The sequence below is a fragment of the Barbus barbus genome (assembly GCF_936440315.1).
Source record: "Barbus barbus genome assembly, chromosome: 40".
Lineage (NCBI taxonomy): Eukaryota > Metazoa > Chordata > Actinopteri > Cypriniformes > Cyprinidae > Barbus > Barbus barbus.
The window spans coordinates 9,691,955-9,709,253 of NC_136718.1; the positions used below are offsets into that span (position 1 = coordinate 9,691,955).

Sequence of the window (17,299 nt, forward strand, 5' to 3'; positions counted from 1 at the left end):
TTTGGACTTGAATCACTGCAAACACACATTACAGCCATTTAAAGCAACACAGAGCTATATTTGTAGCTTCTCTTTCACTCTGTCACATGACAGAACTGTCACATTTGTTTGGAGGTTACAGCATGAGGCTGAGCAGAAACGCTCACGTTGCAAACTCACCCAACTATTGATTGGGCAAACTGGGTGACATCAGTTCGCTTTTCAATATGAAACCAAATTTAAAATGTTTAAGAGTTTCTTTGACGGTTAGCTGCTAGCATGCACATTACTACTAATTAGGGCTGGGCGATATGGCCAAAACAATTATCACAATAATTTTTTTTCATATCAGTCGATATCGATAATTATCACAATAAATGCCAAATCTTTATTTCGTTCAAGTTTAAAGCCAGAATTTTGCTCCAAAGTGAAAGTAGAAGAAACCAGACCATTAATTTTCCTTAAAATAAATATCTAGCTAGAAAAAATAATTTCTTAGTTGCTGCACGTTCTAATGAGTGATATTGGTTCAAATCAAGAAACCGGTTCGGGTTGCCTGATAATATTAATAATATTAATATCATAATAGTAATAATAATACTTTTTTATTTTTATAAACCTTTTTTGTCTCTTAGAAATGCACATTTGATAGTAGCTTGAGTTAGGATGCAGAGGTAAATTTTTGTTCATTATCAAAATCAACATTTTTTTTTTATTATTAAGCATTGGTCTCCCATAGTAGCATACATTTAAATCATGATAAACACAGTAAAAACCACATATAACACATCAATAGCATGGTAAAAAATATAACTATATGGTTTTTAGGTAGCCTATTTGTATGAAAAACAGTAGTCTAAAAACATTCAGTATAATACACACATGCTATAGCTTAATCACAAATACATACTATAATTATACACCATTACTCATGTAATAAAATTCAATGTAAATATCCCACATTTCTGCCACAATACCATGGTGCAGTGAGTGTTACTACAGTAAATCCATGGTAAATGATGGCGAGGTGTAGACTTGAAAGCCTTCTGACTGTCTTGTTGCACACAGTGCTTTTCCTGTTTGGCTCTGAACTAGTTTAAATCACGAGTCATTTGTGTTCACCGCTGAATTCAAGCGCTTCACACTGGATCTCACAGTGCTGTTTAGTGCTCGCGTGCCCGAGTCCAGTGAGCTCACGCTACGCAGCAGTTTGAACTGTGTTCCTAGCGGATAAACGCTCCGTGTGGCGCGATTCAAATGAGTCACGCTGTTTCGTTCCGCTTTTGGTGCATAAACATTATATCGAACATTTATCGAACTCTTCATATCGTTTTATCGAGAAAATTATATCGCGATAATTATCGTTATCGAATTATCGCCCAGCCCAACTGCTAATAAAGATTTCATTGAAAAGAATACAACAGAAGCTTTAACACTCATTCATGCCATTTCGCAATTACCGTAATTACTAGATGACAACCTCAGCTGGAGTAATCAAATGGACAAAGCTGTTATTGATAACAAGTTAAATAAGTTTATTTAGCTTTTTTAGTAAAACATTAGACATTTTCCAAGTCTGGAGTGTTTGTGTATGTTTTCTGTACAAGTTCTAATGATGAATTCTTTAGGGACATGAACACTTTTTACAAGTCAGAATCTGGTAATATTGACATTAAAGGATAGTTCACCTAAAAATAAAAATAACCCCATGAATTACTCACCCTATGCCTTTCTTTTTTCAGAGGAATACAATCTGATTTATATTAGAAATGTCCTGGCTCTTCCAAGCATTATAATGGAAGTGAATGGGTGTTCAGATTTTGAAGTCCAATAAAGTGCATCCATCCATCATAAAAAGTACTCCAAACAGCTCCCGGGGGTTAATAAAGGCCTGCTCAAGCGAACTGATGTGTTTGTGTAATAAAAATATCCATATTTAAAACTTTATAAACCATAATCTCTACACTCTAAAAATGCTGGGTTCAGCCTGTTGGGTAATTGTATTGGGTTGTTTTTTATATTTTTACCCACGTGCTGGGTTATTTTTTTATTTAACCCAAAATGCTGGGTTCAGATTGTTGGGTCATTTTATTGGGTTGTTTTTTATAATTTTTACTCAGGTGCTTGGTTATTTATTTTTTTAACCCAAATGCTGGGTTCAGCTTGTTGGGTTATTTTAATTAAAAAAAATTTTACCCAGGTGCTGGGTAGATTTTCAGTACCTATGCTGCTGGGTGATTTTTAATGCTGGATTATTTTTCTACACAACTGCTAGGTTGAGTTTGTCTCCAAAGAAACAATCCAGCTGCTGATTTGCAGTCAGATCGTGGGCTTTTTGCATCCACTACAGGAGAGAGTTGTTGGCGCCGGCGCCGATTTGGTGCACTTCTTCAGCAAAATAATGGTTTGTATACATTTCATTTCATTTATAAAGTCTTACCAGTGCTGTAAATTATATTACTTTACACAACACAACATAAGGACGAATCAGTCAGCCGCGTCAGGAGCGGTCGCTTCGCATGATTAAAACGCCTTTTGCTTTGCATAACATAAATTAATTTTATTCATTATAATACTGAGTTTAATTTAGTTTGATGTTAAAACATGTTCTCTAATCTCAGTACTGTTTGATTAAGGGGAGGTTATGGAGCTAGTCACGGCATCTTTCAGCTACGAGTGAAATGCGAGACCGCGTTCTGAAGTTCGCAGTTCCCCCCACGAACACCAGCCCTTCACCGGCTCAGATTTCAGCGACACACCAGCACGCGAATTAGCACCATTTCGGTAAAAAGCAATTACAGAGAACAGTTGGATACACTTAAATTAAAATGCTGCTTTTAAATGTTACGTTTTTATCTCTAAAATGCTTGTTAAACGAGTTTAAATGTATGTAATACTACTAAATAAATTCAATTTGTCTTGTATTTTGTCCATGTTCTTGCTTAATAAATGTTTATCTTTTGATTATTGCTGTTGCCTCTATTAATTCTGTGTGTGATTTTTAAGTTCCAGCCCATTTTAAGGCAGCAATATAATAATTTTTAAACAATAGTTCATTTAAATAAAACAGCCCAGCAGGTTGGGTAAAAACATTAAACCAACCAGCTGGGTCAAAATAACCCAGCATGTGTTCTGTCCGATATTTACCCAGCGCTAGGTTGTCAAATAACTAGGGCTGGGTAAAAAATATTGATTCTCCGATTTTAATCGATCTTCAGTTTAACGCAACGATATCGATTCGGGAAAAAAACAACTGTGTGCACCCTATTAATGTAGATGTGTATTTCAGTAATAAACTTAAGTAGGAGAGTTTCAGTTACCAGCATTTATATCAAAATATGGATCCCATGTCTGCAAAACTAACATTTTAAATGAAATATTGATAGCTAATCGATATTGAATCGAAATCGAATCGAAACCATAAAAATAAGAATCGAATCGCAGAATTGGTCACAATACCCAGCCCTACAAATAACCCAAGTTTTGTTGTTTTTAACCTAGCATTTTTTAGAGTGTAGCTTCTGCTAACTGTCGTACACACGTTAATGAGAGAGTGGTGTTCCAGCAAATGACGTGGGACATAGGCATAGCATAGGCTCCGATGATAATATGCTAGTTTCACGAGAACCAATTTAGTTTACAGCAAAGGAAAACCAGTCTCCTCTTGGCTTTTATTGAAATCCTCCAACGTTTTTCTTTACAAATCCACATTTTGCACTTCTAATTTGTGACTGGTGCTCTCTCCTCTGCACTTCTGTGTTCATCACTTCTCACCCGAGCTTACGCCCATGTAGATTTTGCTACATAGAAGTCAGAAGTCAGAAAGAGCTTTTTTACCAAGTTTGTTTACACACACAATGAATTTGACTTGACGACAGGAGCTTCCAGAGCAGAAGAAAGAACAGAAAAAAGATGGTCACACAATTTTGCTGTGTTGACCATCAAACAGCAAATTTGACCATCAAAAATGTGGCTTGAAAGACTCTCTGTGAGCTGTGCTTAATACATGTCTACACTACTGACAATGGACAATGGACCTTTTTTACCTGTTAAATTTCAACAAAATTTCACTAATATGCATGCACTAACGCATTTTCACATGGCATTAAATTAGTAAACTATTGTTGTGTGAAAAGAAGCTTAAAGGTGTGATCACATTAGTGATTTTTTGCAGGAAAAGAAGGTCCATTGCCCAATATTACACCGATTCGTCTGGGAATCCGTCTGGGAAAATGTTTTGCCTCATGCATCCCTCATAAGAATTTCCAGATCACTGATTCCTATTGAGACGACTGCATTTATCCTGTGGAATTTCGCTGTACAAAGGTAAATATGCCCTCACCTTAAAATAGGAAATAATTAATTTCACAATCGATAGCGTTGTTTATTTAACATTATATGTAACAATTTAAAAGTCATTAATGGCCATATTTACATAAGCCATCATTTGTCATAAATCAAATATGCCGGAGGAGGTATATTGGAATCATTAGGTGGACCCATTTGTTCATAACAATGACATCTAGCTGCAGGGGCTAACAGGGTCATGCTAACCATCTAAACCTTGACCACATGATTCTTCTAAGAAAACGTCTCAGTATACAGTGTATACTGCAGTACGCTAGCATTCTGTTCTAAACATAGCGTACAATGTTCATGCAAGATTACTACAGCACACCAACATGGTGACCGAGAATCAATCCTTGTAAGACTGGAACCTGGAGCTTTTTGGAAAGCAGCCCAGATCCACTGGGCTACACCACCTCCATTCCTTTAAAAAAAGACCTAGCCGCTTGTTTTCTAAAAGAAGTATCAAAACCAACAGGCTTGAGAGCACAGAGCACCCCCAACCTGGCATCAAGCGTGAGAAACTCAGGGATCTCCTGAGGGCAAGAAACTTAACCCAGCGGAGGGGGAGGTAGAGAAAGAATGTGCACTGATGTTCGGCTTTATATATATATAAATATTTGAGTCAAACTTTAGTGTATGGAGCGGGGAGGAGCTCTGCAGAATGATGTGCAACTAAATAAACTGCTGGAGATATGAGTAAGCTGCTCTGTGCTGTTAAAGACAAGAGGAAAACTCCCTTACACACACACACACGCACACACACACGCACACAAATAGAATGAATGTCTGTCTGCTTGTCTGCTTTTAGATCTAAATCTTGCTTTCCTCTAACTTTATCCAGATGCCATGGCAGACTGGCCATGAATCATGTGACTTATCACTCTCTCCCTCTGCTGACTTCTCCTTTCTGTCTCTAATGCTGTCTCAGCTTTCCAGCAGTCTTTGTCTCTTGATGAAAATCTCTGGATCTCTTGTTCTCCATCCATCTCTGCTGTTCAGGGAGCATTGAGAGAACAAGACTAACAAAGAAAGCATGTGTGTGATTTTGAGGAGTAACACATTTTTCAAAATGACAGGAATTTAGAAAAACATTTAAAATGTGATGATTACTTTCTAGAGCTTAAATTAAAATTCAAAAATATGTCTTTAGGGATGTAGTAATTATAAATGGTTTAATTTAGGCTCACTTGAAATAAGTTTATGGGAGGTTCTAATTGGTGTGTGTTTGTGTGTGCAATAGGAAAGCAGGCAAGAAGAAAGGAAAGAAGATTAATAAGGAGAAGATAACAAAGCAGAGGAGAGTAGATGGGATGTGAGGAGAGGAGAGAAGAGGAGGCAAGAGGTGAAGTGAAGAGAACAAACAACTCAAGCAATTACAACAATACTTTTCTCAAGTATTAAACACAAAAAGCATAGTTAGTGAAGAAAAGAAAACAAATAATACTAAACATAAGGAGGATTGCTGATATATGGGTTTAACCAAGTCCAGATGGCGTCTGCAAACATGTTTCACATTTTCTGCCATGATTTTGGAGGGAAAACCTCTGGAACGGAGTTGGTAAAGTGCTGTAGACTGAGCTGGAAGTGTTTCAATCCTATTGGTAGCTTTATCAAATTATCCAAAACACTTTAAGGAATAGTTCACACAAAAATTCTGTCATCATTTAGTCTCCCTCAGGTTGTTGTTACCTTTCTTCTGCACAAAACAAAAAATACAAAAGATGATTAAAGACTTTTGGTAACCAAATTTTGGTGACCACTGACTTCCATTGCATTTTCTCAAAATATATTCCAAGTTCCACAGAAAGTAATTCATACAGGTTTGAAACAACATGAGAGAAATGGGAATTTCCAATTCCACTCTAAAAGTAAAGGTTTTTTCTTTTTTTACTGGTATCTATGTTTCCATTGAACCTTTCCATTTCACAAAATGTTCTTTATAGTGGAAATAGGTTTCTTTAAACTAAGAAAAATGGTTCTTTTAAGAACTGTTCACTGAAATGCTCTTTGGGGAACCCAAACGGTTCTTCTATGGCATCACTGCAACCCCATTTTTTAAGAGTGCAATTCCATGTGGACTTGAATACATCAAATAGTGTTCGTCAGTACCTTATCAGGACATCACAGTAACTAAAATGGACAAAGCACATCAAAACACTCTTTAATCCACTAAACCACCACAAAAACACCTCAAACACAAACAGCAATGAAAGAAAAAGGCCATTTACCAGAATGTCCATCATGGCTTGGCGGAGGGCAGCCTACTAGTCTTAAAATCCTCAATGATGTTAAATGCCTGGACACATGCATGTCATCCCCCCGCTGGCCGCGGACCTCTCCTTCACACACAAACACATACAGCACAGGCCAGAAAGCACAGGAACACACAAACAGGGCAACAGTAAGACACACACAGACACACATATAGGGAGAGAGAACGGTGAGGGAGAAAAAGAGAAACATACTTTATATTAGTCACATCAAGCAAATGCCCACAATTAAATCTACGACTTTGTGTTTTATGAATTAGGCTAATTCAGTCAGGCATGTTAAGTTTAATCATCTACTAAAATGAGCATATGGTAGCAGAATGTGAAACGTTAGGTTTTTTAATCATTGTTGAGGGGAGATTAAAATAAAAACATTTTCAACAAAATAAATTCAAGGCAAGTAAAGACCCTGGACAGATGGCCAGTCCACCACAGGAATCATGGAAAAATCACCTTACAAAACACTCATACTTACAAAAATATTTCACACTGTGTCCTAATCAAATATTAAGCAATAATGCAACAAGGTTAGACTTGTGTCTCATTGGTCCAAATCCCTCCTCTACAGCTACACTACTGTTCAAAAGTTTAGGGCTGGTAAGATTTTTAGATGCTTTTGAAAGCTCGAGCTCAGCAAGGCTGAAATTATTCAATAAAAATAAAGTAAAACAGTACTATTGTGAAATATTATTACAATTTGAAATAACTGTTTTCTTTTAAAGTATTTTTTAAAATGTAATTTATTTCTGTGATGCAAAGTTCAGCATCATTACTCCAGTCTAGTAATATGAACATTTCTAATAATATGAACATTTCTTATTAATATCAATGTATAAACAGTTGTGCTGCTTAATATTTGTGAACTGTGATAGGCCTACTTTTTCAGGATTCTTTGATGAATAGAAAGGTCACAAGTTATTTTTTAACATTATAAATGCCTTTACTGTCCATTTTGATCAATTTAATGTGACCTGGCAGAATATAACTGTAAATTTATAACAGAAAAACCCAAAAAAACATCAACAACAAAAAACACTCTACTGACCCCAAACATACTCTAAACCTAACATCAGAAATGTTCTGATTTGTTGTGATCGTGTCACATCATGCAGCTTCCTCATATTCATTGTGGAAAGACAAAGTACTTGCTGCTGGAAGCCCATCTCATCATCTCAGCTTTCCATAGCTTAATTTGACATCCACAAAATAAGGGCTTGGAATGCTCCTATATTCTCTGGCCAGTGAACTTCCATGATTTTTCAATTACCTTTATGTTTATGATGACAAGATGAGGAATGTTAAAAGCATATTATAGACTACACTCACAAGGATGGAAGAGCTGAACATATTTTTTTTTAAAAAGTAAAAAAAATACTTTTTTCAATGTTTTGTTGGCTGATCTATTTACAACAAAGTACACATTAGCCTCGTTTCCATTCACATCGAATCAAATATGGCACCTAATCCTCTGATCCATATAGTACAGAAAATATCTTACAAATGACATGAAATCAAATCGACTCTTCTAATCAAAGTCTAGTACATCTAATTCATTTTGAGAACTTAACCAATATTGAGCATTACTAAATCCCCATGCATCGCTTGACTAAACTTGTCTAAAACTTGAAATAAAGATCTGCCAAAGAATCGCCCACAAATCATGATAAAATCAGCCCCAGATGTTCAGCCAGCTGCCACGATCCTGTGCCATCCTCAGATACACACAGATGTGAGCTTAAAGGTCAATCAGTCCATGACCCAATGAACAACTGGCATATGGTCTTAAATACTGTACTTTTATTCATATTTATCATATTTAATTAACATTCATATTCATATTAATGCATGCAATAGTACTTCTACAACCACTAGTGCAAATATAATCTTACTTCCCTCAATACTCTCATTAAACTATTAATACTATAGATCCGACTGATACTTACATGGTTGCAGGTTTTGTGGGGTTGATAAATATCTCTGGAAGGTCAACTAAACCCTACTAGATCGTTTGGTGAGGGGTTTGTGACTACGTAGGGAACTAAAGGCACTGCTGAGTCTGCTATAGACAAAATCTCCTACTTCCCTTTTGACACTGTGAAGGAGAGAGGAGGAAGGGGAGCTACACTTGAAAAGAGGAAACGGTCAACAGAAGACTGGGGAAGAAAAGCGGACATTGGCGAGGACATGCGTAAGAAAAAGCAGAGACAGAAGGCAAAAACACGAGCGCTCAAAGTAAGAGGGAGTGGTCTTTGTTAGCCAGCCTCTCCACCGACACTATGAGATGTTTCACTGATGTATATATTATGAAATTGTATTTGGAAACTTGAAAAATGGCATAATCAAACTGGTTTTCAATAACACAGAGTTAAGATTTTTTTGGCCCAAAATGAATACTTTGTCATCATTTATGCTGTTCCTCTATGACTTTCTTTCCTCTATAGAACATAACAAATAATCGCGTTTGGTCTCGTACTGTATCGTGTATCTTGTCAGTGTGTGCACTTGTTTGGCCATTTGTAGTTGATAAACAGGAAAGTGGGTCCAGCTGAATTGAAACGATCATTTGTTAGATTGGTATAATAAAGGTTATTATACCGCGGCAGCGGTCGCGGCAGTCGTCGTGTGAAGCCCTCCTAGTGTGAAGACCAAAGAGTGTAAAGACCATCGACTCTACCGTGCGACTCGACCGGGCAGGGACACCGGCAAGGGATAGTAGTAGCTTTTTATTTAATTTTTTCATTGATATGTTTATTATTGAAATGTTGTTGTTATATGCATGTGTTAATTTTATTTAATTTCTTTATTTTCTTAAATATGTGGGTAGATAGTATTTATAGAGTTGTAACTTTTTAGTTTTAGTTACTTTTTCTTATTTGTAAGTCGCTTTGGACAAAAGCGTCTGCTAAATGACAAAAGTAAAGTAAGTAAAGTAAATATATATTCAGAAGACTGTGCTGGTTGCTGTTTTCCATGCATTTATAGAATGGAGAATAGAGCTTTCAAGTTTCAGAAACAACAAAACTGCTATAAACATCTAAAGGGATAATTCACCAAAAAAATGAAAATTATGTCATTAATAGTAAGGGCATTGTTAAAATGACTTTAGTGGTTCAACCATAATTTTATGAAGCTACGAGAATACTTTTTGTTTGCAAAGAAAACAAAAACAACAACTTTTTTTTTTTTCAACGATTCGGATTTCATCAAAAATATCTTAATTTGTGTTCCAAAGATGATCGAAGGTTTGGAACGACATGAGGGTGACTAATTAATGACAGAATTGTAATTTTTTGGTGAACTATCTCTTAAAATCAAAAGTGGTTCATAGGACTCCACTCATGAATTGATCATATGAAGACATACAACAGAATTGTAAAAGGAACAGACTGAATCACTACTTGAGGTAATTAACATCATAATCTTCCCACCAGTCAGCTGTTAATTTGAGAATCACTGTAACTGAATCACCAAGTCAGTAAGTTGAATACTAAAACAGAAATCATGTCCAAATCATAAATTAATAATTCAAACTGATTTTATAAACGGAATCAATGATTCATTGAAATGGCTCAAACTGTTTGGACTGAAGAACAGAGTGGGATTTCCAGTTAGTAATGACTTAAATTTCAATCTATTTCTCACGCAAAGGAATCATGACTTCAGAAGGCTTGGAATATTACAAAAAAAAACTTGTATGCACCACTTTATGACACTGTTTGCATTTTTTTTCTGGAGCTTGGAAGAAGCCTGTTTATGGAAAATAGTGACCATGAAGTCATACTGCTTTCGAAAGACATGAGATGGGTGAGTAAATAATGTTGCAAGACATGATGTATTGGAACGTAGAATGCAAATGTAAATTAATAAATACATTTAGTGTAAAAGGGGTCATCGGATGCAAAATTCACTTTTACATGTTGTTTGAACTGAAATGCGTGTTGGAAGTGTGTGTACACAAACACCCTATAATGATAAAAATCCACCCAGTGTTTATTTTAAATCCAGATAAATAATACCCCCTTTTTCAAATCAAGCCGTCACACGTACCCAGGCCCCTCCCACGATTGTTGATTGACATGGCCGTCTTAGACCTGCCCCGAGTGAGCTATCCGCCATTGTTTTGAAGCAGTTGTAGACAAGAATGGCTCCTAAGCGATTGAGGTGTTTTGTTGTTAGATGTAATAATGGACATAGTGGTCGTCATTTACTCCCGACATCTGTTTGTTTTTGAAGGGAATGCATCCCCCAATCTACTGAAATGCGTTTATGTTCGCGCGAATCATTTGTGATCCTCTCCTACAGAACAAGTGAGTATAAGGGTCTTTAATGAATTTTGCAAATCGCCTTTCCTAATAATGTGCTAGTTAGCAAGTTTCACGATGAATGCAGCTAAAGTTTACAGTCTCTCAGAGAACTGCGCGTCACCCCCCGGAGGGAGAGGGCGGGATGATCAGAGCTCATTAGCATTTAAAGGAAAATGCATTGAAACGGCTTGCTGTGAAAAGAGCTGTTTTTGACAGGGTAAACAGGGTGTTGTTTTACACTACCATTGAGAAATGTTAACCAAAGTATGTTGTAGACTTTTCATTAAGACCCTAAAGAATCATATAAACTTGTGGAAAATGGGAATCTGATGACTCCTTAAAGAGAGAAATAGAAACAAATAGAAACAGGAAGTACAGAGGTATGTGACAGACAGAGAAGAGTGAAAGAAATGAGGATTGTGAAAGAGAGAGAAGACAAGAGGATGAAAGAGTAGAGTGATGAAAGAAAGAGAGAGAGAAATGGCTCAAGAATGACACAAGTGACTCATGGTTCCTCCTTAAAATCCGTTTTTTTTACAGCGACACCATGCTAATCTATTGGGGACTTGCAATCCAACCTTTCCCATCAACCCACAAAACAACAATGGCGCAATAAACTCTTGTTCACACAAGTTGTTTATGTGTACACTTGAATTCTTAGGTTGTAAACTGAAGGGTCATGACCCAAAACTGAGTTCTGTTCTGACATGGTTATGGACAGCTAGGATATAAACACCTTTTGTAACACCAGACATTTGATTACAGGAATATAATTAGATGTGTTTGTTGCAAAAGCTTCGCATTCAATAAAACCTGACAGTATTTTGTCTCATTTTCATTTTTCACTTGGTTCATCCTTGAAAACCATCAATAAAACCGTGCATGATGCCTGTCTTTATCAAGGATGGGTCCGGATTTAAATTTTGTTAAAAAATGTAAAAGTTTGTTTCACAGATGTTCTTTTGGCTTCTCTGCAAATTGACGTAATTTTATCAACAACAAGTTGTACTCCAGCATATAATGTGAATACAATGCTTCTCAGAATTATTTTGACAAGCAAGACGTTCATGTCGAGGCTTGGTTTTACAGAGGAATGATACCGGCATTGTATTTCATCATGAAACAAGCAGCATCATGAAAAACAATCTTGGTTGTTCCTGGACAGCATTTGTCCCTTTGACAATGTTCTGACAATTTAACAACTCAGTCCTTCCCTTTTTATCTTTATTGGTCAATAATCACAACTTTACACACAAAGTTTGTCAAAAATACCAATAAAATACGTTTGCTATAACTAGTTAACATTTTTATAAAAAACAAACAAATAGCCTACATCTAACAGTCTCCCTATAGAAGCCAAAAAACCGATGGTGATTCGTGTGCAATTTGAAACTACAACACATCGGCACCCCCGACATTCACAAAGTTCAACACATCAGAAGAGTCATTCATTGACGAATCAACTACACTGCTCACTCTGTATGTTTGTGTTTGCATTCAGCCAGATAATAGAAACACGTGTTCACTATCTTTTTCATATTAGTATTCTGAGCAACACATTTGATTTCAAAATCAACGCAAAAAGAAAAAAAAAAAAAACACATTCAGGTCATGACTGAACTACACAAATTTTCATCCAATCAAATGTTCTCTAGAATTAGAATGTCCCAACCCTAAAAAATCGCGTTTGGTCTCGTACTGTATCGTGTATCTTGTCAGTGTGTGCACTTGCTTGGCCATTTGTAGTTGATAAACAGGAAAGTGGGTTCAAGCGCCAGCAGAAGGCAGTGTAATGAAGTGGTCTTTAAGAGAAGCAGTCTATCAGCGGAAGTTTAAAATCAGCTCGTAAGTGTATTTACTTGTCTCAGTGTTTAGCGCATTTGCCGTTGCTAGGAAACGCTTATTTTGTTTACTAGGATGAGAGTTGCTGAAATCGCGTTTGGTCTCGTACTGTATCGTGTATCTTGTCAGTGTGTGCACTTGCTTGGCCATTTGTAGTTGATAAACAGGAAAGTGGGTCCAGCTGAATTGAAATGATCATTTGTTGGTTTGGTATAATAAAGGTTATTATACCGCGGCAGCGGTCGCGGCAGTCGTCGTGTGAAGCCCTCCTAGTGTGAAGACCAAAGAGTGTAAAGACCATCGACTCTACCGTGCGACTCGACCGGGCAGGGACACCGGCAAGGGATAGTAGTAGCTTTTTATTTAATTTTTTCATTGATATGTTTATTATTGAAATGTTGTTGTTATATGCATGTGTTAATTTTATTTAATTTCTTCATTTTCTTAAATATGTGGGTAGATAGTATTTATAGAGTTGTAACTTTTTAGTTTTAGTTACTTTTTCTTATTTGTAAGTCGCTTTGGACAAAAGCGTCTGCTAAATGACAAAAGTAAGTAAGTAAAGTAATTATTCTAAATAAATAAATAAATAAATAACAGTTTCAGGTCTCTGATCAAGCAATAAGCTATTGCAACAACAACTCACCGTAACAACGCTACCGTAACATAACGTCAGCCGTTTAACTTCAGCTTCTTAAAAATGTCACGGTTGCAACTTGCAGTGGCAACTCACTTTTGTTTTAAACGGAGCTGTTTTTGCTAAGCGGTGTTCTGATTGAATTAGGGCTTCAGAGAGAACGACTGGCCCCTTATGAACCCTGCACAACCCTGAAGGCCCTGAATAAGGGAATCATTTATTCAGGATTCTGCTCCAGTGACTGGTCACATTGCTTTTCTGTTTTCTCTGGTTTTGTTCATTCAGGAACTGCTGTTGAATAATGCCTATACAGCAGACAGAATGAGTTTGGTCTTTTTCTTGCAATAGGATGTGGTTAAAGATATCTATCTCTGCAAACCTTACTGGAACTCTTTTTTTTTTTTTTTTGCAAAAATATGCAAAAACAATGCTCATTTTTATATCATAAAACTCTGTCTTTAGAGGTCGGTAAATTTAAAATTAGACTAAATTGGCTTGTCTAAATATTATTGGACATCTATTTTTAATCCAGAGATGAACTCAATATCAAAGTACTTAATACGTACTTGTGAGTAAACAGAAAGAGAAAACATCTCAGAGTATGATTTCCTGTCTACATTAAACATCCTAAACATACAGTCGGAAGCACTACACCCACTGAACAGGAAAAGTGCAACAATCCCGTGTAATCAAAACTTACGTTTAGAGGCTTTCACAAGCTATCAATAAGTGCACTTTTAAAAGTTGATAAAAAATAATTAACCAGCACAATGTTTCCAGCAATTTTATGCCTACAGTCTACATTGAATTTGATTAAATAAAATACAATGAACCATGAAATAGTATCAAGAAAACCTGTCTTTTTATTTGTTCGTCAGTTGCATGCAAAAACAAACATACAACACGACCGGAGTTGTGTGATTCATGATAAAAATAATTGACTCTTATGAGCATATTCTTTTGAAGTCACAATGAAATGGAAGTAGCAACATATCTTTAATTTTGTATTTTGATATAAATCAACGTGTAAAAGATTATCGGTAACATCAGTTGTTGATTGGATGTTGCGATGTGGCCATTGCACTCAAAAGTGGAACCAGATTAATGTGAGTTTGTAGTTTAAATGAATTAAATTATATCCATATATGACATTTTGATTAAACATTACGAGGTGAATTGTACTTTCATAATCTAAATCATAATTCCATGAGGAATTAAATCATACTATATATGTTTTTTTTCAGAAACGAACCACATAAAATTGGAATTTCTCTGGATTTATGGGAACTTTTGGGATAATGTACGTAAGTGCACAACTGCGTGAAATATATCACACTGTGCAAGTCGTTTTTGGATATTTTATAACAAAAATCTTACGTATTGTGCCTTTAAAACTTTTTTCTTTTGACCATTATGTGGGGGAGGGGGGTGATGATGAATCATCCTGCACTACACAGATTTTTGTCCAATCAAATACTGTATAGAACGAGAATGTCCCACCCATAGACATATATAGATGCCCTATTCGACCGCTCCATGCACGTAGATGCGGCTGTCATCTTGGAACGGTATTTTTGACGTTATTCACCATACTGTAGGTTCGTTGAGCAGTTCTGTGCAGGATTGTGGCATCTTTCTAATATTCAGTGATTACTATGGTGAATGACATCAAGTTCACCGCTGCAATATGGCGGACGGCTTACGTATAGCGGCCCATAGAAACAGTAGCTAATGAGGCATCTACGTATATATATATATATATCTATGGTCCCACCCCCCAAAACAGACTACAACTGTCTGACTGTGAGGTCTACTGACAATTTTAAAAATAATAACACGTTTAAAAATACATAAATAAATAAAAGCCCATGTAATTATCTTGCTCAAACTTGCTTTTTTAATCGGAAACACATCAACACAAGAAAGAAGAAAATGTCACATGGTTCTTACTATAGCATTACTAATAGGTCTCAGTTGCTGACTTTAGTTTAGCTACATTTCAAGGTTTTATTCCCTGACAAGCCAGGTTTTTCTCAGAAAAGCAAATGTGCTGGTCATGGGCACTCTATCTCTGCTCACATTTTCAGAGAAGAACGCACTACTACAAGAAAGACCATGCACACACAACCCTCTCTGTGAACTTAAGAGCGTGACTTCGCGGAACAAATGAAGTAAGCTCACTAAATCTGATTCCTGGTACAGCAGAGATGCTGCAGATATCAAAGTTTGACTGGCATGCCCACGTGGAAGCTTACTTGGTGTTTCAAAACATGTCATTCTTTTGGCTAAATATAGTCCTAGTTGTTGTCACCACAAACTAAGAAGGCTACATGCGTCCACTATGACCAATTTAATTTCGTCGAGTAACAGACATGCATAAATAACCCAGGCGCGACTTCTTCAGAGAAAAGTCATCGATTGGACATAAATATCTCTTTACCTCGGGAATTCTGGCTCTGACGTCAGAGCTGCACGCGCGCTGTGTCTCCCCTCCGGTACCGCAGCGACACGCGCGAACGCGTTCAAAGCGCCGCCACGCGACACCGCGGCGGCGAGCACGCGCACTTCATTCACCCGAAGGTCCCGCGCGCGCCTCGCGAACGCGCTTTACTACACGGCCAGCTAAAATCAAAGAACAACATCTTTCGAGACGAAAACGATACGCGAATACACACACAAAAAAACGTTCGGGCTTTATTCTCATTGCTTACCTAAAATAGGCGGTTAATTTATAGAAATGCATAAATCAAAGGCAGTGACAGATGATAACCTGAGCTACTTCCTAGATGTTTGATTTGAAAATATTCCCCCCATACAACGCTATAATCCGTGCATTAGCTTTCACTCTCCGTTGCACCGAAATGCCCCAAACCAACCGAATCAGCCCATACTGCTTAACGCATAGCGGTTTAAAACACCGACTGAGGTGAAACCGGAATGCAAATGTTTTATTTGAAAAATCAAACCTGTAATGCCCGTGACACACACACACGCGCGCACACACCGGTCTTCCTGTAATAACTGTACACTGAAAACACATCACTCACGGAGCACGACTGCTGCATGGGGCTCACAAAATACATCTTACAACAGATGCCAACTCAGTTTAGCTTTCCAAACACATATCTATCCCATCCTGATGAAGCGAAACGAGCAGAGACCTCCTCGCTGTAGTCTCTCTCGAATACATTCAAGCTCTGTTTCTAGGAAAGCCATAGAAGAAAGTTCCTGCCCATTAGACTGCACAAAAAACAAATGCAGAAACAGAAGATAGGGATTCACGGAGGACGACCCTTTCTTCGGGGAAAAAACGGGAAAGAACCCACCATCCTCTGACAAACTCAACGTTTATGCTGTTAAAAAACGCTAAGGATAACAATACTTACAATCTTGGCATTAAAATGATCTGGTGGGCGGTAGCCGTTTCGTTTTCTGAAGCACATCCGTTTGTTTTTTGGCTGTTTTGTGGGTAAAATACAGTCTTTTTTTCCTCCAATGTTCCAGCTTGAGAATCGACACCCTTACGGAGGCAGGCTGGGGATGAATTGCGCATGCGCTGATTTAGACAGTTCTGCTCAGTCGATTGACGAAGGACTTCCTCAGTAATTGTCGTTTCCAGCGGAACTTTTCAAGTTGATCTTCCTATAATCATGCAGCTGAAATATAGTACACAATGTGTTGATTAAAACAATACAACTGTTTGCATAAACAGCACTTTGGGGGTCACAAAAACGTAGAATAAGCCTGACTAAGCCTTGCATTACTTGACTTTTATGCAGCCATCAATTATTTCCCTTTTGTATTCTCTCTAATATATGTGAATAACACTAGCATTCATATAACTTCTACTCAACTTAAATGTATGTATGATATTTTTACAGGTACATAACACTTTATTGACGGCAAATCAGACATAG

At 37.0% G+C, this 17,299-nt stretch overlaps 1 protein-coding gene across 13 annotated transcripts in view; it reads right to left on the reverse strand.

The window, feature by feature from the left end:
- The window catches only part of LOC306859154 (regulator of G-protein signaling 20-like), a 43,062-nt gene extending 26,129 nt beyond the window's left edge, over nucleotides 1-16,933 (reverse strand). For 2 of the 13 annotated variants that reach the window (XR_013783272.1, XM_079400045.1), the window contains exons 1-2: nucleotides 8,543-8,627; nucleotides 6,558-6,668 (exon numbers count right to left, since the gene is read on the reverse strand). Coding sequence is in view for 6 of the 13 variants with exons in the window: in XM_079400045.1 (XP_079256171.1) it covers nucleotides 6,558-6,572 (15 nt within the window). In the remaining 7 variants the exon portion in view is untranslated. Of the gene's footprint in view, nucleotides 1-6,557; nucleotides 6,669-8,542; nucleotides 8,628-15,822; nucleotides 15,940-16,768 lie in introns of those variants that run through there. The other 11 variants (XM_079400041.1, XM_079400039.1, XR_013783269.1 and 8 more) reach the window with 10 other exon arrangements.
- Nucleotides 16,934-17,299: the final 366 nt, after the last annotated feature.